This window comes from Cydia amplana, chromosome 12, assembly GCF_948474715.1.
Source record: "Cydia amplana chromosome 12, ilCydAmpl1.1, whole genome shotgun sequence".
Lineage (NCBI taxonomy): Eukaryota > Metazoa > Arthropoda > Insecta > Lepidoptera > Tortricidae > Cydia > Cydia amplana.
The window spans coordinates 11,472,371-11,496,576 of record NC_086080.1 but is presented as its reverse complement, the minus strand read 5'-3'; the positions used below and the strand labels follow the sequence as shown (position 1 = coordinate 11,496,576).

General features: G+C 38.1%; 1 protein-coding gene across 2 annotated transcripts in view; it reads right to left on the bottom strand.

Moving 5' to 3' along the window:
• Positions 1-596: 596 nt before the first annotated feature.
• Positions 597-24,206, bottom strand: part of LOC134652947 (dual oxidase) — a 60,198-nt gene continuing 36,588 nt past the window's right edge. Inside the window, exons 4-29 of one of the 2 annotated variants that reach the window (XM_063508185.1) lie at positions 21,667-21,828; positions 20,892-21,079; positions 16,657-16,740; positions 16,011-16,125; positions 15,169-15,335; positions 14,681-14,917; positions 14,129-14,325; positions 13,620-13,753; positions 13,227-13,341; positions 12,835-13,036; positions 12,147-12,300; positions 11,786-11,955; positions 11,187-11,342; positions 10,788-10,934; positions 10,583-10,714; positions 10,089-10,292; positions 9,206-9,393; positions 8,475-8,742; positions 7,758-7,986; positions 6,854-7,071; positions 6,559-6,673; positions 5,625-5,808; positions 3,153-3,312; positions 2,373-2,528; positions 1,826-1,954; positions 597-785 (exon numbers count right to left, since the gene is read on the bottom strand). In XM_063508185.1, the coding sequence (XP_063364255.1) occupies positions 657-785; positions 1,826-1,954; positions 2,373-2,528; positions 3,153-3,312; positions 5,625-5,808; positions 6,559-6,673; positions 6,854-7,071; positions 7,758-7,986; positions 8,475-8,742; positions 9,206-9,393; positions 10,089-10,292; positions 10,583-10,714; positions 10,788-10,934; positions 11,187-11,342; positions 11,786-11,955; positions 12,147-12,300; positions 12,835-13,036; positions 13,227-13,341; positions 13,620-13,753; positions 14,129-14,325; positions 14,681-14,917; positions 15,169-15,335; positions 16,011-16,125; positions 16,657-16,740; positions 20,892-21,079; positions 21,667-21,828 (4,340 nt within the window). In that variant the 3' untranslated portion in view covers positions 597-656. Of the gene's footprint in view, positions 786-1,825; positions 1,955-2,372; positions 2,529-3,152; positions 3,313-5,624; positions 5,809-6,558; positions 6,674-6,853; positions 7,072-7,757; positions 7,987-8,474; positions 8,743-9,205; positions 9,394-10,088; positions 10,293-10,582; positions 10,715-10,787; positions 10,935-11,186; positions 11,343-11,785; positions 11,956-12,146; positions 12,301-12,834; positions 13,037-13,226; positions 13,342-13,619; positions 13,754-14,128; positions 14,326-14,680; positions 14,918-15,168; positions 15,336-16,010; positions 16,126-16,656; positions 16,741-20,891; positions 21,080-21,666; positions 21,829-24,206 lie in introns of those variants that run through there. The other variant, XM_063508186.1, reaches the window with a different exon arrangement.

The window sequence follows — 24,206 nt, the reverse complement described above, 5'->3', positions numbered from 1 at the left end:
TATATTATACATTATTTACATAAAATAGCTTCTTTCTTCGAGTATTTCTTTAAGATCGTACATATTTAGATAAGCAGATAAATGAACCTAGAATATTTTAACTAATATATCTTTAAGCTAGGTCTGGTTTTGTACATGTAATAATGCGAGATTTGTTACTGTATTTGTACTAAATCATTTGTTTAAAAAAATTAAAAGTCAATAATGAAAAAAGTAAATGGTTTAAGCGTGTAATGAAATAAATAAATTAATTTGTGAATTACCACTAGTTACTATATTAACATATAACGGGACATCGAAGGTATTCTTTAACACGTTTAACGAGTACAGTGGCAAATTTTGGTGCAGCATAGTAAAAATAAAGGATTTTCTTCAATTTTTTTCTAGGGAGAGGATTGGTTAAGGTTAATATTACTGTTATTAACCCTAATTATCTATTCCACCTAGAGTAGGGCATACAGATGCTTTTAACCAACAATGCTGCACCAAAACTGCTGGAAAATTAACGATCACTGCTTATCACCGTAATGTTCCGCGTCAAAAAGTAAACGGTTGAAATAGCTACGCGATCTCATTTTGTTTTGCTATACGAATACTGTCATGGCACTATACTCGTTAAGTGTATTGGAAGCTCTAGTGTGGCTCGAGCGGCTCGGCTAGCCGAAGTTCTCGAAGTGGTGTATGAAGTATGGCAGCCGACGCGTCCTGTTCACTTGCTCGCAAGCAGACATCACAGATTTGGTAAGCGGCCGCGGACCGCACGAAAAAACTCCAATCTTCGACACCTGCGTGGAATAATGAATAATTAAACCTACTAAATAATTGCAGTTTAAGGTATAACTCCTACATACCTAAAACAGCTTACAATCCATTGCGTTTTAATCTTTAAAGATATGATATATACAAAATTAAGGATGCGATAGGAGAAGACAAGTAATGTAAACGTGTACGCACTTTAAATAAAATTAAATAACAGCAAATATAACTAGCAATATAATCAGCAAGATATAAGATTCAAGAGACATGTTGTCTCAATTTTTATGAATGGATATTCTCAAATCAGTTGAATAAAATAATGTATATGAGCGTCATATTCATAATCATAATTGTTATGACTTAATCATAAATGTAGGGCCAGTCATCTACCTTCTCTATTATACGCCGCTCGTATATTTTATGATGGTCTTAGGTGAAAGTAGTAATGGGATTTTACCACGGTTATTATAATTTAAAATAAATGATTTTATAATTTACGTGAAATGGCGTACAACCTCCGTATAATTTGCGTTACAATTGCAAGTCAATTTGTCGAAGAGCCGTGCTTGCGTAACAGCTACCTACGGAGGCAAGGCAGACTGTTCCATCTGAACCATTAGTCCATTACCTATACGGCTACCATCAGTTTGGCACTGACATTAATGCCATCGAGAGCGTAATTTACTTTCTATACATCTCGCTCGTACTCGCATATTAGTGCGAACGAGATGTATAGAAAGTAAATTACGTTCTCGATAGCGTAAGTATATGCCAGTTTTGACACTGTCAGTGACTCATGGTACGGGCTCTGGAGTCGGATTCAGATTTTAATAAGTATTATGAAACCCGTTTGATTTTAATAGTGTATCCCGCCCGTGCAAAAAAATTGAACGAAAAGAACGCAACAAGATTGAAATGAAATTGGAATGAAATTTTAAAATTAAATTGTTTACTTATTTCTTTCTCTCTTTATTCTGTACTGCATTTGTACCTACTTGTCTATCAAATCGTTCATTGTGTTCCGCCAAGAGTAACCAACTAGAAGAGATTTAGCGATGGGGATACTCACGTAGCTGTGTTTCTTCTGGACGAACTTCAAGAAGGAGGACATGTCGGGCCGGCCGAAGTGATTTACCGCCTTCAACCCCGTGAACATGGAGGTGCGTGATAGACGCTGGAAGTGGTTCTCGCAAATATACTGCAGGAAAAAAAAAACATAGTTTAGGGACATATCTAATTAAGTTTTCACAACGATAACCATCAACATTATGCGATGCCAGCGTTGGCCCATCCAGGCTAACACCATGCTGAGTCGGGACCATTTCGTGACTATATATTTACATGTTATGTAATGATATATTGTGTTGTAATGTTAAGTGTAAGTTTTAGTTTTGTTCCTTTTTTTTATCTGTTATTTCTTTATTTCTTTTTGCCACGAATAAACTATTTCTATTCTATTCTATTCGATAGATCTTCGCCTGTGTTGATAGTTTTAAGGTTTCAACCATGATTAAAAACGGAAAAAAATGGTGGCGGTTTTTATTTTCTGAATTCTATTCAAGTTTGTTTTATATGGTCCCGGCCTAATGCATGTAAATCACGATGACAACACTCACCAGCATGGTAGTCCGAAGGTCGAACTTGTGGAAGAACTGCGTGATGAAGATGTGTATCTCGAGCACGTTGGTGACATCCTTGCGCTCGACGTCGCGCAGCACGTCGATGAACCACTCGAAATGCTTGTGCGACGGACAGATCCACAGGAAGTACACCTGGTATGGAATATTAGTTTATACCTGCCAGGTTGTTATGAAAGTGTAGAAAGTTTTCGCAAAATAGTTATTTTCGGTACAAGTGCGAAAAAGAGGAAATTCGAAACGAGTGGCGATAAATTAAAACACGACCGAAGGGAGTGTTTTAAATCGACACGAGTTGCGAATTACCTATTCGCACGTGTATCGAACAACGTTTTACAGTACATATGGCACTTTAAAGTTTCGACATACGCACGAAAAGTGCTATTTTACGCACTAGTGCGGAAAAGTAGCCCCATATGTTAATGATGATATTCTGTGCATGTCTTTCAGCAAACAAGTAAATGTCGGTACCAAATATGTAAAATACCTACCTATGTTATCTGGATAATAATAGACGGCAGCAAAGAATGACTAAGTAAATAAAGTTTTATCATGCAAATTGAATACTGTTACCAAAAATATAAGTAGTTAAATACCACTTCATCAGTCATACCTATGTTATCTGGATAATAATAGACGGCAGCAAAGAATGACTAAGTAAATAAAGTTTTATCATGCAAATTGAATACTGTTACCAAAAATATAAGTAGTTAAATACCACTTCATCAGTCATTAAAAAACCTTTTTCTGTAACCGTACCTTTTTACACGCAACTCCGGAGTACCGATTGGTGGAGGTGCCAAAGACGAGATCGTTGAGGATGGACGCGTAGGGCGTGACACCGATGCCGCCGCCCACCATCACCGCCACCTCGAACTTGTACCAGTCCTGGTTCCCACCGCCGAATGGGCCTTGGATTCTATACAATCAAAACAAAAACTACTTTGAGATTAGTTCAATCGTAATCGAACAGCTTTAGTATTACATAGGGTACATTTCCTATTGAACAGTATTATATTTCAATACCTACACCAGTTAACTAGTTCGGTACTAACAACTAGTTACCTACATAGTCAACGAAACCCATAAGTTTATGCTTTGAAAAAAACGTATGTAAGCACATGCATAAATACATAGAAATAGAATTTCATCTAAACTTAAAAGCAATGTAACGGGTTGCTTTGACCCATAAAAACACAAGTGACCCATATTAAATGCTCTTGCGCGTAGTTCGTGACTGCGACATTATCATTAGATACAAAAACACCCATAATCATGTGCACTCACTTGGGCAATGTTTTGCTAACATATTTGTGAAATATTATCATCATATTTACGAGGTCGCTAGTTGGCGACCTCTAATGAGTTCCATTTTGTAGGAGAAAGTTTCAAGTATAGTTACGTTATATAACATTTTAATTTTACTCATGTTAGGAACATAATGTCTTAACAACTGTAGAAATATGCAAACCTTCATGGTTGCTGTTATGGTCAATAACAGTTTAACAAAAATTCAATTAGTAAAATGAATTAACTTATACATTTTGTACCTAGTTATACCTTTGTGTATCAATGTCAATGATTTGAAATACTCGTAGGTATACTTAGTTTAACACTTACAAAGTTTAGTACTTTGTATGTATGACTGTATGTATGTACTACTATTAGTAAGATTTGGTTCAGGTCCTGGGTTCGGATCCCGGTGACGGTATTTATTTGTGTGTTTATCACAAGAGTTATGGATGTTTTATATGTATCTTAATATGTATTTATCTATTTGAATAATTATGTATATGGTCACCCGAGTACAAGTTTAGCTTAGTTTGGGGTTAGGTGCAACCAGTGGTGCAACTGTGTAAGAGTGTCCCCAAAATATTTATTTATTATTACGAATATAATATGTTTAAGAATAATATATAGAATAATATAGAGAATAGTTATGTTTATGTGGAAGCGCTGGTGGCCTAGCGGTAAGAGCATGCGACTTGCAATCCGGAGGTCGCGGGTTCGAACCCCGGCTCGTACCAATGAGTTTTTCGGAACTTATGTACGAAATATCATTTGATATTTACCAGTCCCTTCGGCCGTGTACGTAACCGACCTTTCGTAACTGGTAACGAAGGAAGAAAAAATGATCTTTGTACGATACTGGTTTCGAATAAAGATTATTTTTTCTTCGTACGTAACCATAGTTACGAGAGAAGAAATTTTCTATTTGAAATTACGAAAAAAGACTATCTATTCCTCATACGTAACTGAGTCAAAATGTTTTAATCATCAATAGCTACAAAATTCCTATGTGACTTAATAGAACTAAATTTACTTGTGACGGGTTGAAACAAATATTATTGCTTTCTGCAGTATGACCGGTTAGAACAAAATTTTGGTGTGTTGAGTTGATCCTAAATCGGGAATACGATACTAAATTATGCCCTTAAACGGATCATTACATTATGCGCCAAGCAATTATTTTAATTCATTATACAGTTGCTAGTGTACTAGGTGCACCAAATTATAATTAAATGATAATATAGATCTATTAAGCCTTTCTTTGTAATTAACTAGTTTTTTCCCGCGGCTTCGCCGGCGTACTAAGACTACTAAAAAATGAGGTTTTCCCCAAACAAACTTTGAACCCCCATTTCACCCCCTTAGGGGGTGAATTTTGAAACATCCTTTCTTAGTGCACCCCTAGACCTTATAAGGAACCTACGTGCCAAATTTGGAATCTCTAGAACTAGCAGTTTGGGCTGTGCGTTCATATGTCAGTCAGTCAGTCAGTTTCGTTATGTAATCTAGTCCTTACTTAGTCTAGGCGAAGGATCGTATGAAGAAAATTAATTCTTACTATGTAACTGGTTACGAACCACCTTCGAAAGATGGTGACTGATTACGTACGAGAAAAAAATGATCTTTATTCGAAACCAGTATCGTACAAAGATCATTTTTTCTTCCTTCGTTACCAGTTACGAAAGGTCGGTTACGTACACGGCCGAAGGGTTACCAGTCGCTTTTTGGTGAAGGAAAACATCGTGAGGAAACCGGACTAATCCCAATACGGGCCTAGTTTACCCTCTGGGTTGGAAGGTCAGATGGCAGTCGCTTTCGTAAAAACTAGTGCCCACGCCAATTACTGGGATTAGTTGCCAAGCGGACCCCAGGCTCCCATGAGCCGTGGCAAAATGCCGGGACAACGCGAGGAAGATGATGATTACGAATATAATATGTTACCTTATCTTCGGATGATCTTCAGGGTTATAATTGCAGGGGTCGAAGTAGTTCCTCAACTTCCATGTCCACGGCCCCTGGGCCTTGATGTGGCAGGAGAGGAAGTTCTCGTGCGGCGCCGACGTCAGCGTGAACGAGTGGAACTCCTCCTTTTTAAACGCTGTGCATGCTAGGCGGACCCACTGACCTATTATAAAACAAATCCGTTTTATGTCTGTCCAATATATGTCACTACTAGTTATAACTAGTAGACATATATATGCATCATAGTCGCGCTTATCGACGAGATTGCTGAAAATGTCAGTTTCTGGACGCTCTCAATCTCAATTCAATAACGGACAGATTATACGTCCATTGGATTCACAATGGCGAGATTAGGCTTTATGGATCCATAAAACACGTACGAGTAATACGTAATAATAAAAATAAATGTGACTTAATATTGTGTGAACATGCTTCAATATAGAGAATTATTATAACGACTTATTTTTTGGGTGTTCCATAACATCTTATTACATCTACGTAAGTTGGTATAACTTAATCTATGGAATCGGAATATTTACATTTAAAGAACATCTTTGACACACATCGCCATCGTATCGTAAATTTATGCTAAGCTAACGCTGCCTTTAGTCAAATACGGGAGCGCTGAACATCAAACCGCACCTTACAACTTACAACTATTATGGTCAATTTACCGTAACCAGTTAATTTATTAATGTTAGATTAACTTACAGCAATAGGAATAATAGATTACCAATATAATAATAAAATACCAATAGACACCGCATTAGGAAATGATTACGAAGACTCTCACTCCCGTCCGTCACCAGAGCATGGCCTTGAATATCAGCGTGCCGCGTCATGCAGATCCATTTTGCACGATACTAAACTTTAATTAAGTATGATTTGTACCACAAAAGTAAACAATTTTTACCTGATAGATACTTCAGATTAGGAGGTCTGTAAAATTTGATTTTGATGACATCTGAGGGCAGCATTTCCGTTTCTTGGACATCTAAGGCCAAGTATTTTGTTCGAAGTGACACTACCTGGCAGCGAAAAAAAGAGATAGTTATAAAATAAAGTTCACATAGAGTACCTAATATCAACAGACCCGGCTTATACGATAAAATAAAATTTAACAATACTAACGCGTAAGATATGCAGGGCTACTTAACTACGAATTGAAACGGTTGCAATAAAGATTAGATTGTTGCACCATAGCTTACCTTATCCAATGTGTATATAACAGCGGGTCCGAGGAAGAATATCCAGAAACGCGGGGCTCCAGTGAGCCGCGCGAGACCATGGACCAGACACAGCGCGTACAGCGCGACGTGCAGCGAGTGCGCGCGCCAGAACCACGGGTAGGCGCGCTTGCGGATCGTCGGGTGCGCAAACACGAAGATTATGCACATTATCACGAACAACAGCACTCCAGAAATGCCTGTTAATTAAGTCATTAAATCATTTAAGCAGCATGCAGTACCTGCTACTAGAAGTGTGAACGTCTAAACTATCACTAGTCACTTCGACTTCTGTAGCTATCATAATCGTAATTAAATAAATAAATAAACTTGCTTTTTTTTAATTATTTATTTATTTATTTATTTTATTTATTTTATTTGGAAATTTAATTCAGGCAACAAGGCCCATATTACAAATACCTTACAGACTAACATACATATGTATTTTATAAACTTAAAACTAAACACTAGCTATTTAGTCGATAAAACGGCGTGGCTATAAATAAATGGTGGTTATAAATGGGCTTACTCATGGCCACAGACTAGCCGAGGCGAAGACGTGGCCTACGATGGAGCGAGCCTGCTCAGAAGGTGTCTGTTCACCCTTGATATGAAGGTTGCCGGGTTATATGAGCTCGGAAATATAGACGCCGGCAAGGAATTCCATTCCTTGGCAGTGCGCAGAAACGAGGAAGCTAAGGGCTTCGTGCGAATTGGTGGAATATCTACCAAGTAAGGTGGAAACCGGCCGTGCTTAGCATTCTGCTTTATTTCTACGAGTCTAATTTTCAGAAAGAAAAAGACGAGCCAACTTTAAAGCGTGATGGGAAGTGATGATCCATACTAAAGCAATCGGAAAGAAATAATCAAGAAATTATTTTTATACCTGTTACTGTTTGGAACACCCAGTAAGTGATCCCCGGTCTGAAGTCAGACGTGAAGTGAACCTCCTTGGTGAGACAGCGCAGGTTCTCGACCGGCTGCGTGGACACGTGGTAGAAGTTGACCATGTGCCCCGCCGTGTGCAGCAGCGAGAAGAACAGGGCCGTGCACGCCACGATCTTGTGGAACTGGATACTGGAGTCCAGGGGGATGTATTGTTGGATGCTGAATTCCTAGTTGAATTAAAATGCCTAATTATATTTTATAAAAAAAATGGTTTATGGTGGTTATTAGATTAAATTAATTCTGAAGATAAGAAGATGTACTTCAAAAGAAGGAATTAAAAGAGTTACGTAATATATAGACAAAGGACAGCTCCAGCAGTGCATGCTGAATTTTTGCTGGTGTTTTTTTTTTCCGAAGTTAATAACCAATGCAATATTTGGTACATATAGAGTGCAGTACATGTCACAAAAATATTTTCATGAATTTCATTGTTAAACTAAATATATATTAAAAACGGGTGACTCACGTATTTTAAGTCCAAAACGCCAGACATTTTTCCTTACCGAGGTGTGTCATCAGGAGCTTGCGTTAACGGTGATGGACCGGCGCAGACTGTGTGCGTGACCCGTTTTTAATATATTTAATATGTCTGTGTCTCACGGAAGTTTTGTTACGTATTAAAACTAAATATATTTATCATAACCACATAAATTACCTTCAGTTTGGTTAGCAAATTCCTGGACATTGTCAGTAGTAGCAGACTGTAGCAGAAGGACAGGGAGGCAGCAGATCCTCTTGTTATAGCTATTCCGACGCCCATGATGTGCCTCAGATCCAGATGTTCCGACATAAAGGAATAGTGCGCGAATCGTTCTACGAACAGCCCTATTGTTACGACGTAGAAAATAAAGAGGTAGAAGATATTCTGTCGATTCTCTTCTAAGAATGTTGTTAGGTAATCCCATTTTAGAAGTATCCAGTGTCTGAAAGAAAATCATGAAAGATTTTTGATTGATTGGTTGATTTACCTTCAGAAAGCGAATAAGGTATAGCCATAATTATTATATTTATTATCTTGTCATTGAACAGTAAGTATAAATTATTTGAGCGTTTCTTTTATTTTTTGCCATTTTTATATATTGTGATTTTTTTTGCCACTTTTGTGTTATTTCTAGTCAGGATCGCGAGCCCTATTTATCCTTATAGGAGAAAAAAAGTGTCCTAAAATTTCCATACAATTTTCAAACTTTCCTTTTTGTTACCACCATACAAAGTATATGGGGAAATGGTAACACAATAAGAAAAAAACTCTGGGATTTTTTTACCCTATTAGGATCGAAAGAGCTCGTGATTCGGAGTAGAAATAACACATAAGTGACATAAGTGGCAAAAAAGGTCACAATAAATAAAAATGGCAAAATAGAAAAGATACGGTCATTTATCTACCTGGATTGTTCCATTGATGGTTCTATGTGGAAGCTAGTCATCCTAGCTACGTTGGTAGAGGTGTCCAAGAAGTTCTGTTTAGCGCCTTTGCAATCTAAACCAATGGCTACAAACTCTCCCTTGTATTCTTTCATCATCACTTTGAAATCGGAATACGTAAGATGATCTTTATGTTGAAGGCCGGCATCCTAAAATAAACAATAAAAAATGTAATCTCTCTCGTAAATCTTTAATGAGTTTAATTCAATAGAATTATAAAGTTTGCGTAAGTGAATATTTAAGTACTGAAACAATCTGTTTAAGTGTGCATACAAATTCAATTGTTAGGCAACGTTTCTAACTGCTAAGTATTTTCCGTAGATAATTTAAGTTATGGGCCATAACCAATTCAACGAAAATGTTGCTTAGGTGAACGTAAAGTAAAGCTATAAATGTAGGTACATATAAACATGGGTGTATTACATTTTTGAAATCACTATGCATGTTTAGTTATTACTATGCTAGGCGCTATGCATGGATGAAAAAAAAGGTGTCAAAATAACAATAGGGGCAAACAATATCAACGGTTTGTTAGATTTGACAAACGGATAGGAATAACGTCATAAATATGTAGACTGGATTGGATATGCTTAAGAGCCCATCAACGTGCACACTAGCGCCACTGCTAAATAATGATTGATTATTTAAATTCAACGAAAGATATTTGAAAAAGGGGGCCGCTAAGTACTGTATCTTGTATTAAAGTACCTTTTGAATACATCAAACTAAGTACTTATAGTTTCTATGTTGCTGGATTCGTCAATCTATGAACTTAAAACAAAAACGGCCGTTTTAACTTTGGACGCATGTGCACGTTGATGGGCTCTTAAAGCCAGATACTAACAGAGAACATGCCATCGATGAGCTCGGTGACGTGCTCGTCCCTCAAGGACGTGGTGCGCGCGATCTCGACGAGCGACCGCAGCATCTCGCTCAGCTCGCCTTTGTCGATCACTCCGTTCCTGTCGTTGTCGCACATGTCGAAGATGATCCGCAGCTTATCGTCCGTCGCGCCTCGGGAGAATAGCACTACCGTGTCTAAAAATTCCTGTGAGAGGCATTCTAAGTTAGTCAGAATGCAAAAATCTTTTGATAGTCGAGTGAATACCAATTGCATCAAGCGTCGTCCTTTACAGTACGGATATAGGTATTGCTCGCTTTTTTCTCGTTTATCTAGTATTATCTAGTGTCATACGACTCATACGTTAGTGGTGCATCAACATACTAAAGTAACGGCCATCCATCATAGGCTTCTGGACTAACGAACTAACTTTTTTTTAAATATGACACGTAGGAATTGCTCAAAATACTTATTAAGGTATACATATAAGTATTTACCTGGAATGATATCCGTCCATCGCTGTCCTTGTCGACGATGTTAAACATTTTCTTGACAAAAACAGCATCAGCTTTCATACCCAGCGCACTTGCAAATTCAGACTTTGACAGTGACGTCCTCATCACAATAGACTGAAAAGAAAGTTGATATTAGTATTAAATTTTTTATCATAATTTAGTATAAATAAAACGAAGTGTTGTGTACCTCTGGGTCGGCGTCTTCGTTTTTCCTTCGCTTTTCTCCGGGTGCAAGACCGAACGTAATGGCGTATGCTTCTCTGAAGAAATGTTCCAACTTGCGTTGTCTGCGTTCACGTGTTTCTGCGGTCGCTAATATTTGATCACGGTGCCCCTATAAAATAGTATGAAATGTAGTTTCACTTTGTTTACTGTCACAGACTATAGATGAAAAATACTTACTTTTCATAAATAGTAGTGCCAGAAGCACGAGTCAACAAGTATCAAATAACCTCTATGACGCTATATTATTTTTCGTCCCTGTATGCAAAAGAAATGAAAATTGCATCACTGGCAGCTATTTATGGCTCGGTCACGTGTCCTGATCACAGTAGTTTTATTTTCTATAACTAGGAGGGAAGTGTACCTGGTTGAGGTTAAGTGCCTTCTTGTGCTGTGCGAGGAAGGCGTCGAGCTTGACGAGGAACTTGCGTCGCGACGCGGCCGAATCCATTTCCAGCACGAGGTCGTGTTCCCGCGCTGCTCGTATCAGTACCAGTGGCCGCTTGCTGTTGCGCGTGTCCTGGAAAAAATATATGGGTGAACTTTGTCAATTTCCTTAATACTACGGCTACAACTACGACTATACGACTACGTTTACGACTAACGAAGGTTTACAAACTTTAACAACCTTTATCATCATCATCTATACCATTTATGACCCAATGCGGAAAGGGGGACTTTACACACAACTTATAAGCTTCTCAGTGATGCAGGTTTCCTCACGAAGTTTTCCAAAGGGAAATAATACTTTGCGCTAAAAGTAAAGCAACTGGAATTAAATATCAAATGTATCTGTTATACTAGTCTCGAAAAATATATTGGTCACGAGCCGGGGTAGGATCTTGCGATTGGAACCTCCCATTCTTAAAATAACTCTTCTTAAAATATCACCCCCTTAATTGAGATGAAAACAGTACCAGTTGAATCAATAGGTGGATATCATAACACATCTTGTCTACAAACCTGGCTCTCCAGCACCGTGAGCTGCTCGGTGTGATGGAGTGGCACGGTGCGCAGCTTGTCGCCCTTCCTGTCCGTAACGTGCAGCGCTGCCTCCGGCCCCAGCCGCAGTTTCACCAGCCGCTTGTGTGACGCGTGCACCCATTCGCGGCAAACCATCTTGTCAACTGAGCCTTAAATAAAATGACTGCCTCGATTGTAACTGTTCTTTAAAATTTTCATTTCAAAGACCTTGTGAAATCAATACGAATGAGATGAGCTGTATCTTTCTTTACGAAGTGAAAAAAAATGATTAATAAAAATTTAACTTCTCAAAAGCGGGGTGGAATATTTTACTTTGTAGTATTTTTACGTAGGTAAGTACCTTTCTGCTGTGCATTCTGGATTTGCTCCTGCTGTATCTTGAGCTTGCGTCGTCGGCTGTTCTGCAACTTCACCACGCCGTATCCTGCGCCCGCGCACAATATCGGCACGAACACCAGCGCCAGGCACGTGTAGATATACACAAACTCGTTTCCCTGTGAACGACAAGAGTAAGGTCAAAGGGGTAAGGTGAGGTAAGGTTGAAGCTATTGACAATGACAAACATCCTCTAATATATTCCGGACCCGAGTTCATTGGTATAATTGGTTCAATGTTCTGGTATTATCTGTTTTTTATACCACACTAGTGACCCGCCCCGGCTTTGCACGGGTTAACAAAGTATCACTCTATCTATTAGAAAAAAACCGCATCAAAATCCGTTGCGTATTAGTTTTAAAGATCTAAGGGACAGACAGACAGCGGGAAACGACTTTGTTTTATACTATGTAGTGATACCGATGGATGGTATGCTTGTCTGCCACCGTCCGTTTGATGGCACGCGGTATTCGTAGTCTATAGACGCATGCAACTTCGGGTGAATTACGCGCTTGTACGTAATATGTATAGGTACTCCAAGAAATAATACATGTACTTTGAAATTCTAATAAACCCGGAAGACGGAAAGAAAATATGATTTTAATTTACTGCAAATACATTGGTAATTATTTTTATAGTAAGTAAATAGGTACCTCGAAATAATCGTAGCCTCTAAGGTACTTGCAGGGCGCGAGTTTAGACGCATTGAGTTGGTAGGGCTGCGGGCACGGATCACCGGCGTTCCAGTGAAACACGTCTCGTTGGATGTCGTGTGGCCCCACCGCGGTGCTGTTCACTATGATGTCCCATAGGGTCATGTGTCGGAGCTCGTCTATCTCGTCTTGGGTGAATATTCTGGGACATAAGACATGGTTTAAAAAACACACTGAGTTGTTCTTTTGCACTAAATTACATGTTTTTTCCATGGATTATCCCAGTTTATGTAGGTAATAACTTCTATCTTTAATCACTATTTCATTTGGAAAAATAAAAATAACACACTTTTTAACTAAAACCTGATGTAGACTCTAACACTGAAGCTTACCCATTTTGATTGTTTTCGAACCAAAATCTATCAGCGTCTCGAATTCTTGTAAATTGATCAATGATTATTGCCCTGAATAGTTCACCAGGATGTCCAGTTGACTCTAGCATTCCACCTGTAATAATAAGCATAAATACGATACATATTCAAATTGAATCCAGCTAAATGCATATATTAGCGCTCTTTTCAAAGGATTCTATGAAAGGATTAAGCTTGACTTTTTAGTTATACTAATAATCTGCCTTTTTCTTGTGTGTCACATTACACCTACTAATTATACAGCAGGTTGTATATAAGTACACACATTTTCAATCATGTACCTACTCCTGTACGGGTTTCGTGGGATAGGCCAAAAGTGTTCAAAGTGACTCTTAAAACTGGAATGTGTATTACCTATATAGACGTCAATGTTATCAAGGCGACCATCGTAAACTTGAATCAGTCGCTGGAGGAGTTCAGGGTTATGTTCAAATAACTCGGGGTTAATCTCATTAAACGTCTTCACTTTCTTCAAACCAAAGTATTCCCTGTAAACAGAACAGTAAATAAATAAAATACAAAGATCTTCTTTTTCTGAAGTACTTACAAAATTTACCTACTTAACTACCTACATATATTTTGTTTTATCCGGGATATGCTTAGGTTGCGAAATTAGACACCTGCCGAGGTTTCCCCAAAACTCTATGAATGCCTTATATGGTTGACAACGCAAATGTCATATTACTTTCATTTCATGCAACTGTTGGTTACGGGATAGAATTACCTAATCTGCTTGTTTTTTTTTCCATTTTGGCTTATAAAAGGGACTTTACTAAAGATCATTTAACAGTGTGGTCTTAATATTACATATTACTTAGCGACACGTCAATGTAGTCTAAGAAAGTGTTAAATGTCATGTGTACCTGGCGGTATTGTAGTCCGGGAGACCGTTGTCCCTGCCTCTCATGATGTTGAGCGCGCCGAGATCCCGTCGCGAGAACTCCATAGGCCCGAACAAGTTGTCCCGAACATCTGAGCAGAGCAGCGCATCTTCCCGCTCCGACAGCTGCGACACCATGCCCATCAGCACTTCTTCTATTGGAACTTGCGACATCACGTCCTGAAAACATGTCACGATATCGTTACACACAAGATTACAAGTTGGTACTCGTATCCAACTTGTAATCTTAAGTTTTAGTTTCAGGTTTCAGTCACTGGCGTGATACGTTTCGGAGAGGAGGTCTCCATTTATAAGCACTAGAGTTCACGATGGCCATATGATTGGCTTAGAATTATGATCTCCCAAATTCAGGCAGAAGCGGAGGTTTGGTTCCAGCAGCAAATTTGCTGACGGGACTAATATGTGCCCGAATGTGTGTTTTCATTATGCAGCAGGTTAGCTGGTAAGATCAGCACGTGATGAACATGGAAGATGATATAGGTAACTATCAAGAAGTTGGAGCTTTTGGACTTACGTTGCCATCCCACCAAGTCTGACATAATCTGATAGCGTCATGGCCCCCTGGAGCTCGGCTGTAGCGGCAGTTTCTGTCGCGAAGCAGGATGGCTGGCGGGACCAGCGTGTGGCCAAAACGGAAGGCGGCCGTAGCGAACGCGTGTGACACGCCCGGAGCCACCTCGGCTCTGTAGCCCTTGTACGATGGAATTGGGACGCCGAGGAACGCTGGCACGTATTCGTAAAGCATGATGTTCTGAGAAATAATGAATGACATACATATTACCTAATGGTAAAACGTTGCAATCACGGGGTGTTGCCACTTAAAATATAACTTATTGCTAATATAGGTAGTCTTCAACAGAAGGACATAATGTCACGATCCTCAGTATTGAAGGACCGACTGAAGAAGAAGAACAGTTAGAACAAGCACACGTCTACTCAGATAGATATCATTATCGTAAGTTGTACGTAAGGACCCTGAATGCCATCATGGTGATTATTTACCTGTAAACTGGCGATGACGATTCTCCGGGCCCGCTGGAAGAGCTGCTCGTCGCTCCAGTCGGGATGCTGGCGATGGACGCGCGCCGCGACCACGTTGTGCCAGCGCAGGAGTAAAATGCCAAACGTCACCATGGCTGGGTTTTGATTTGTTCGGGGATCTCCTAGTACTGGAATATTACATAAAAAGGTCTTTTAAATTTAGAATTAAGTAGGAAAAGTGACGAAGACATCGTGTTCTTAAATTATTAGGGTTCATTGCACACGTGGTCTTGAGGCAAAACGTCGAATGTTTTTTTTTGAAGTGAAAACTTCTTTAGCGGCGCTGGGCACTTTTTGAGGTGGGGAAAAAATACGAACACGTGACCGTAAACTCCGTAAGGTGGCCACTCATAATTTAAATGGCATTTAAATCAATAAAGAAAAACTCAATGTTATTTGACATTTATGTTGCGGACTCCTTTTCAAGACTCTTTACCTATGTTCAAATAATTTGACGTTGTCATGGCATAAATGTATGTAAATAAACATGTCAATGAAAAAGTGTGATCTTATTTGAGAATGATAATAATATATAATAAATAAATAGAATACCTCCGCTAAACGTATGTATCGTGTTACCGGGCGTCGGTAACATAGTGAGGCGAGTTTTCACTTATATCGGCACTCCCGGAGTGCAACCGTTGTTGCTTGTTTTACTTAAGTAACTTCCTTACCTATTTAGTTTATAAAAAAGTTTTTTATTGACTATGAGACTCTAAAATTGAGCGAAAGGCCTACTTAACTCTTGCCATCAAATTGGATGCTCAAGAATGTTGACTGGTTTATAATAATATTTAACTTACGAAATAGCCTTTCGGGGCTCAGCATTCGCATGTAGTGTGGAACTGGATTGTTGAAGAGCGGCACTCTTTTTGTATTACGTAAGGGCATTCCTCCCTCGCTGGCTAAGCTTCCATTCTGTAAACGAATAAGCAGTTTAGCAAAAAAGTTTTCGTCATAAACGATAAAGTTAAAGCAGGCTATTGAATTTGCATTCGCAATTGCCTTCAGCACAATACGCATGAATGTGCGCCTAAATTATTTTAAATATCTAATGAGATTTTAACTCAGGCCCCATTTACACGGCGCGAGAACACGTATGCAATATTCGATACAATGCTAACTACAGAGTACAATTAATTCAATCGATTTACCAAATACCGCAATGTAACGAAAATCGCATGTATGTTCTCGCGTCGTGTAAATGGGGCCTACAATACTATTTTATTATCTGACAGCAATTTTGATGCAAATGCATGTCGTATAAAAAAGAGGAAATAATTTCTAATGATCCAAGAAAATATGTATTTCTAGAATAAAGATTAGAAAGCCAAATGTGTGAAAGGCAGTGTGAGTGAACAGTAGCATGAGATTTTAGTAAGTAATACATGAAGCCAGTTATATCTGTGTATGAGTACGTAAAGACGCAGGCGTGGCTGCTGGTGGCACCTGAAATGACCTCATTGCATTCACCCACGCCTCGCTCGTGCTGTACACGAAACTGCCGTCGATCCACGACGTTATTTGGTTTATCTGAAACAATACACATTTATATTCAGTTTTAAATGTTCATTAACAAAAAGGAGCCAAAGCTAAGATGCCGGTCATGTACTCGTATGCCTAATCGACTATTTAAAAAAGAAGGCAAAAGAAAAACCTCAGCGACCTGAATGACAAATGTTTTAGCCCTCTTTGGAGTAATCTACTAAAATATATTCAATTAGCCTAATAATTTAAAAGTATAATAGAATATTTAAAAAAACATGATCAATTAATGTGATAATAGGTATTAATTAAATGCCAACATATAAAAAATATGTAAGAGATACAAATATCACCACGTAATCGTCACAAGGTAAAAAGTGTTAAGATGCCATGAATAAATCATTTGCAATTTATTGCTATATCAAGCCTAGATCTTGCGCAAAATGTAATTACCACAGGTGTAAGGAGATGAGCGGATCTGGGTTAGACTTGGTCATTATTGAAGAGTTATAAAAGCTGCCTTTAAATCAGTTCACAACCAGAACTTACTAGTTAGCAAATCTGTTAATAGAAACCTCGTATCTCAATACTGCTTCGATACTGAAATACGAGCTCTGTCGACTATAGTAGGTATTTGTTACTTACAACATTTTGGTTATTGTTGGAGCGAATGGCTAGGGACGATGATTTAACTCCTACGAGTTCACTAATCTAGTCGTTAATAGTTGATTTAATTGCGTAATGACTGTAAAACGTTTTATATCGACCTTATGGGTGGTACGAATGGGACAGAAAAATATATCTACCTAGAACAAGCCAAAAAATAGTTATTTGTTTTACAAGGGGGCAAAGTTGTTGTTTAACCGCTCGTGCTAATGTTGATACCCAAGCTAGCGAAAGGCTCCAAAATTGAACCACGAGCGTAGCGAGTGGTTCGAAAAATGGAATCTTGAGCGTTGCGAGGGTTTCAAAGCACGAGGGTTAAACAAAATTTTCCCCGAGTGAAACACAAAATTTTTCACCACACCAGCCCGAAGCAAATATTAAATGTAAAATATCAAACAAAATCAAACCAAATCAAATCCAAATGAATGTTATTAAATATTTATCATCTAAAATCATCAATTCTACCAGCAAATATAAGAAGACAACTCATAATTTGCATTTGATTACTTTGCCTCACATGTGAATAAAATGCAACTTTGCTATCAGTTTTTGAAGTGCAAAGTAAGCCTTTCCGAGCTGGTGTGGTGAAAAATATGTTAAATAGGCTGTTATTTCTTCGCTTTTACATGTAGCTGATGCAACTAATTGCATCTGATTATTATTATATTGCGAATACAAACTTTATAAGGCCTAATAAGGTCAGATCCCAGTCATTTTCGTAAAAACTAGTGCCTACGCAAATTCTTAGGATTAGTTGCCAAGCGGACCCCAGGCTCCCATGAGCCGTTTTTTTTTTTTTGTTGTCGATGTGGGAATGCTGTTACGCATCGTCCCCCTGGCCCCGACGTGGGCCCATAATGTGGGGTATGTGGGACTCTCACCTCCCAGCTCTTTTCAGTTATGAAAAGAGGGGAGGAGCCTACCCACTAAACCCACACCGGCGTTTCCCACAATATGCCGTTTGGGGAGGCGTCCTGGGATCGCGAACATTCTACCAGGACGAGGCTCCCATGAGCCGTAGCAAAAAGCCGGAACAATGCGAGGAAGATGATTATAAATGCATATTTACGAGTATATGTATTTTAACAAATGAGCACATAGCCAATTCAAATAACATGATGCCCATGACCAAACATAGGAACACATACTCTAGAAGCATACTTTAGCTATTTACCTAAAATATGTCTTGCCAGAGAAATAGATAAGTGTGTATGATTGATATCTGGTGCATTTGCAAGGTAAAACGCTAATAACAATACAATGTTGAAAAAACAAAGTGCATTCTAACAGCGTCTAATTTAGAAGATAACGGATTATGGCTTTACGGCACGCTCTAATAACCAGCTGGAAGGGCGAAGAGCTTCTTCGCTACGCATGTGTATTAAGTTTATAGTACTTTGAGAGTTGTAGCGTGGAGATGTAAAAATATATTTTTCTCTTTGCTCACTAAAGCTATAAAACAACATAAGTACATCAGTGAAACCCAACAAAGCAGGTACTCGTAACAAAAGGTTTTCTCGTGAAAACGAATACGTATAATAATGGAAACCAGTTAAAAACAAGTGGTTTGGTGAAAAAAAAAATAAGGATCAGATAAATTACAATTTACAAGGTACTTTAAGAGCACATACAAATAAATTTTGCCGGTAAGCTGAGAAAATAACAGGCCAAGATTCCCCCGCCAGCCGCGAGCGTCGCGATGCGATACCGACAATGGACGGCGATTACCGCAGAATGCTAATTATCCGTGTCATGACTGGTTGCCGACACCTCCACGGTGTTCAACTAATTTACGGCGTGTTGGCGTGTTTTTTTTTAAAGATAACCGGCGTTGGTTTTACTCTCCAGAATAAGTTTTTGTAGAAAAAAAAGTAGTTTCTTCATTATCGCCGTTTAAACTTTGTATTTAATGACAAGGGCTTTGCTTTTATCATTATTTTTTGTGCATTGTGTTTTAATTGAAAGTATTTCCATGAGTCAGTGCATATCTGGATATTCAAGAATGCCAACGTTCGTATAGATACCTAATAAAATTCTTAATTCTGTTTCTTTAAATAGGTATGAAATGAACGGGAAGTGTGTAGGGCCCATAATAACCTGTAGGTTTATGGGCCTAAAGGAAACTATGATGAGATGAGTAATGAAGATATATTGTCGGAGAAAATTGCTGAATACAATTTTGAGCTATTTAGATTAGATGGGAAGCCGACTATTCCTAGTATTGTCAAAACACAAATTGTCAAAAAACAAACTTGACCGAACAGAATTTATATTCTAGTAAAACAAAGAGTGGGGGCGGTTGATGGACGAATTCCAATAAAACTTTAAGTTAAAAAACCGGACAAGTTCGAGTCAGACTCGCCCACCGAGGGTTCCGTACATATTCGTCTGGTGAGAATACCAAAGTACCACTACTATGAACCATTTGAAGTAACGGGCATTTAGGCATATGGAAATACTATATTTAGTACTATCTAATAATTTACTATTACTAAAATATTTTTTTCACAGCGTCAAGAGACTGATGTAGATCTGAGTAAGTATATATATTTAATTTCAACTCGATACTTCCATGGGTTCCCGAAATAAAGTCTTGACAGGCTGATAGACAAAACAAAGTGGTCCTATAAGGGTTCCGTCATTTTCCTTTTGAGGTACGGAACCCTAATAAACCATCGAACTCCATGCGCCTCGCGGGTTGGACGCTGCAGAAAGTGGTCTTGAATGTCGACTCCTTTATGCAAGTTATTAGCTGTAGCCTTTCCCTTCCGTGTCCTTTACCCATCATAATAATGACAATTAAGTGTCAGTAAAATTGACTCCTCATACCGGATGACTAAATTAACTGCACGAAAGTTTTGAGTTCATCTTGTCAACATGTTTATGCAAATAACAGTATGATGGAGATAAAACCTCCATATATGTAATGTTTAATTGAATAAATGTTTAAGATAATGAGTTTATTCATTGATTATACAAACAGTATATTAAGAGTGATTGAAACTTTCACGATTTTTACACATTATTAAATTGTACAACTGGACTTAACAGAGTCTGTCTGTCTGTGTGTCGACAGAGTGACATCCCTAGTGCGCAAAACGTTCAAGCTGATAAACAAGACCAAGTGCGGGTAGTTCGAAAAACTCGCGCGGTTATAAGATGCTGATGTCAACTTATGCCAGTCTTCTCCGAGACCACGGGGACAACGCCGTCCTCGAAACGTCGGAGGCAAATCTTAAAACTTAGATACGCGATTAAGTCCCATTGTACAATTTAATAATAGTATATTAAGAGTTTCTTTTGCATCTATATTGGTAAGAGCATACAATTTTATAATAGTTGGATTTATGCCAAATTAAGAACGACAGCTTGAAGTTTATTTTGCTCTTCTTCTTTACCACAATGAGCTCCATTCTAATGTGAAACATTTAACAACACATTTGGCAGATAAATCTTTTAATTGTGATAAATGATCTCCTCGTGTGGATACCCTGATAATATACCTACTCAATTTTACTGTAAGTGAGACTTACTTGTTCTCTAGGACTATTAGGGCTCTGCCCCGTATTTCGGTCGTAGGTGGCACGCAAGAAGGGCATGTGTTTGACGCCCTCACAGTCAGGGTCGTACATGTGGTCGCACTTGTCCACGGGGATACGGTGATGCTCGATGGGACATCCTGACTCCGATGCCATCACGATCTCTCCTGTCACGACCTGACCTGTACAAATATATTTTTACTGTTAGCACCAAATTGGAGGAAATGTTAAGGAGCACTGATAGATCAACGCCCTGTGACCGTTTCACGGCACGATGTATACCGTCCCGCTTTCTCAGCTTGAGATCCCTCAGTCTTGGTTTACGAATTGTATATTTATGTGACAGCTGGTATGTTCCACAAATGGTACAAAGTTTGCGATAAAAACCTTATTATAATTCATGTTTAGATACATATATTAATTTATTCAATTTCAATGCAACATGTTCGCCACCTGCGGCGTTGAATTCTAAATTGAACAGCAATCAATTAGAACTCCTGCGGAGAATTCCATGCTGTCTAAAAATTTACTTGTAATGTTTATCTCGCGACAAAATGTATCTTGATATATAGAACAATTAAAAGGCGGCTAAGAGTCAACGCAGATGGAAAAATTTTGGTATATTCAATACAAATAAATATTCAATCCAGCACCTTATCTCATGCCGTCCTTTTTACGTACTGTAGATGACATTCGTGGGGCTTTAACTGTGGGCTAAATATGTATAATAATATATTCAAGAGGACTCTCAGTGCCTTAAGAGACTTACCAAAAAATGCGAGTAAAGCAGTACGGTTGGCCATTGATGGCAGGCCATCCTGCCCGCGCATGAAGATCTTGGAGAGCGTCCGGGCGCCGGGCCGGTCCGCGCCCGCCATCATGTACACTCCATCTGCGTATGACGCTGGCGTCTTGCGGATGAGTCGGCTATCTGAGAACAAAACAAAGGAATAGGCTAGATGACAAATTTTCATTTTAGGTATCAATCAATCAGGCTTGTTTTTAGGATCAAATGTCTATATGGGACCCATTGCATTAAAGCAATACAAAAGTCAGAAATGATAGTTAAAATCCGACATAGTCGTACTTCACTCGCGAAACACCCCTAACAAATCGCTATGTGAACGTGACGTCAAGGTCACTGAGAACGCATCTTGAAGTATGAACAAAACAAGAAAATTGCATTTTTGTCGGTGAAATATTGCGTTTATGTATATAGTTGCTATACAATCTTTTTATGGGTAAAATATGAGGAATCGAATGCTATCCTTACTTATTTTGTTTTTTAAAGTAAAAAAAAAAACTTTAATTTTGAAACTTTCAGGTGCTGTATTTTTGTATTATTTCCATATATTTTTTTTAATATCCACAATATTGTGATGAATTGCTCATTTGCTATCTATTTTACTAGATTTTGTTATAAAATTCAACATGTGTCATCATCCCTATTAGGGATTGCAGAACCGGTACTGTTTAAAAGAACCGGGATTTTCGGTACCGGGCAAAAATGGAACCGGGATTTCCCGGTATGTTCGGTACTTTCGGGACTGCCTTCAAAAATCAGTTTTCACATCAATTTTCAGTAAAAAAAAGCGTAAAACGACCACGAATCGTTCTTAAAACAATAAAAAAGTAGCACAGTGAAGGTACACACTTCTTTTGTACCATAATATGTGTCTTTAAGTCACACAATCATTAATATAATTTGTTTTTTTTTCCTAAACTACATGATATTTTTATTATCTTTGTTGATTGGCAAAAACTGAATTGTGGCTCAGTAATATCATAATTTTTTTAAATATGTAATACGTTTTGTGAAAAAGGATAAAAAAAATGATAATTTTCGCATGCGTTCAAAATGGGCTGTGGACCTTCGAACATATAATAACAGAACTATCAATACGACAAATCAAGAAATTATTCAGCCAGAATTATTAATTCATTTAAAATATCATTATCATATGTGAGTTTCTTATACCGTGTTTGAATTTGAATTAAAAGTAGTATTTTATTAATTACAAAATTGTCTCTATTTTTGCTTCTAGTTAGTATACAAATATGAAATAACTAATTGTTCGTATAAAATTATTTATCGTACAAACATTTATGCCCTTAACTTAAAGTATCAAATTACGCAATTTTATATTCGGCATTGTCAAACCCATTGACTTTTTTTTTTAATGTAGTGGCCAGCCGTAAAAGTATTACCATCAGGCTTAGATTGATAAAATATATTTATTTTCTTTATAAAACATGATATTTCATGCTAAGTAACAGAAAGCAGTCAAATATTGTACCGAAAATTTTAATCCCGAAAATCCCGCGAGTACCGGGATTTTAATTTTGAAATCCCGGTTCCTGGCTTGGCTCTAAATCCCGGGAATTCCCGGTACTTTCGGTACCGGTATTTCCCGGGAGCAAACCCTAATCCCTATTGAACAAGGCATTGTAATTTAATTGCGTAATTGGTGGTTTGGATTTGGAACTACTAGTAAGCTTACCATGAGTTTACCGAAATTACTTTAGAAGGATCAAGCGACCTAAACGTTAGAGATTGCACCTATGGGTTAACGGCAATGGAATGTCGTGTACGTTGATGTCTAATTTATAACTGAATGTGTACATTTAGGTCCCCTATCTACTTTTTCATGATAATCGAACCTCTCGTTGCCGTGAACGGGTGCGAAATCGAATCGGCCTCTTGTATTACGATAGTCTGAAATCTTAGTTTGTAGTCTCTTTTACCAAAGATGGATGATTTAAACGTAACATATTATTAGCCAAAATGCCACAATAACTTGCGCGCGGGTATGTTATACACCACCGATGAAGATATCAGCAATTCAGAACGTCAAGAAGGTAGTAATTGAGTTGAGTTATATTGTGGTAAATCAAGTTTGAATATATATGATATGTATATAAATTGGTATAACTGTAATCATATCGAAGGACGGCAAAGTTACAAGTCCAAAAACCTGAATGTGCACTTCGTTGTAACTGGAGCAGAATTGCGAAAGAAGGGAAAATTCCAATCGTCAAACAAGGTAAACATATTTTTTTTTATATTCGCTTAATATGTTCACGTCACGTCAAGATTTAAAGTAGTAATTATGCATAAGTGCCTATCTATATTATTGCGCACCTCGAAATGCCTTATGGCTTTATTTATTTATTCGTTTCATTATAGCCATGTTATAGCTCTTTATCTCCATACGCACAATACTTCTAATGTTTCTAGGAATGCTTTCTGATTCATTTTAAAATAGTCACAACTAAGTATTTAGTAAATCCAGTAAGTATAATCAATGA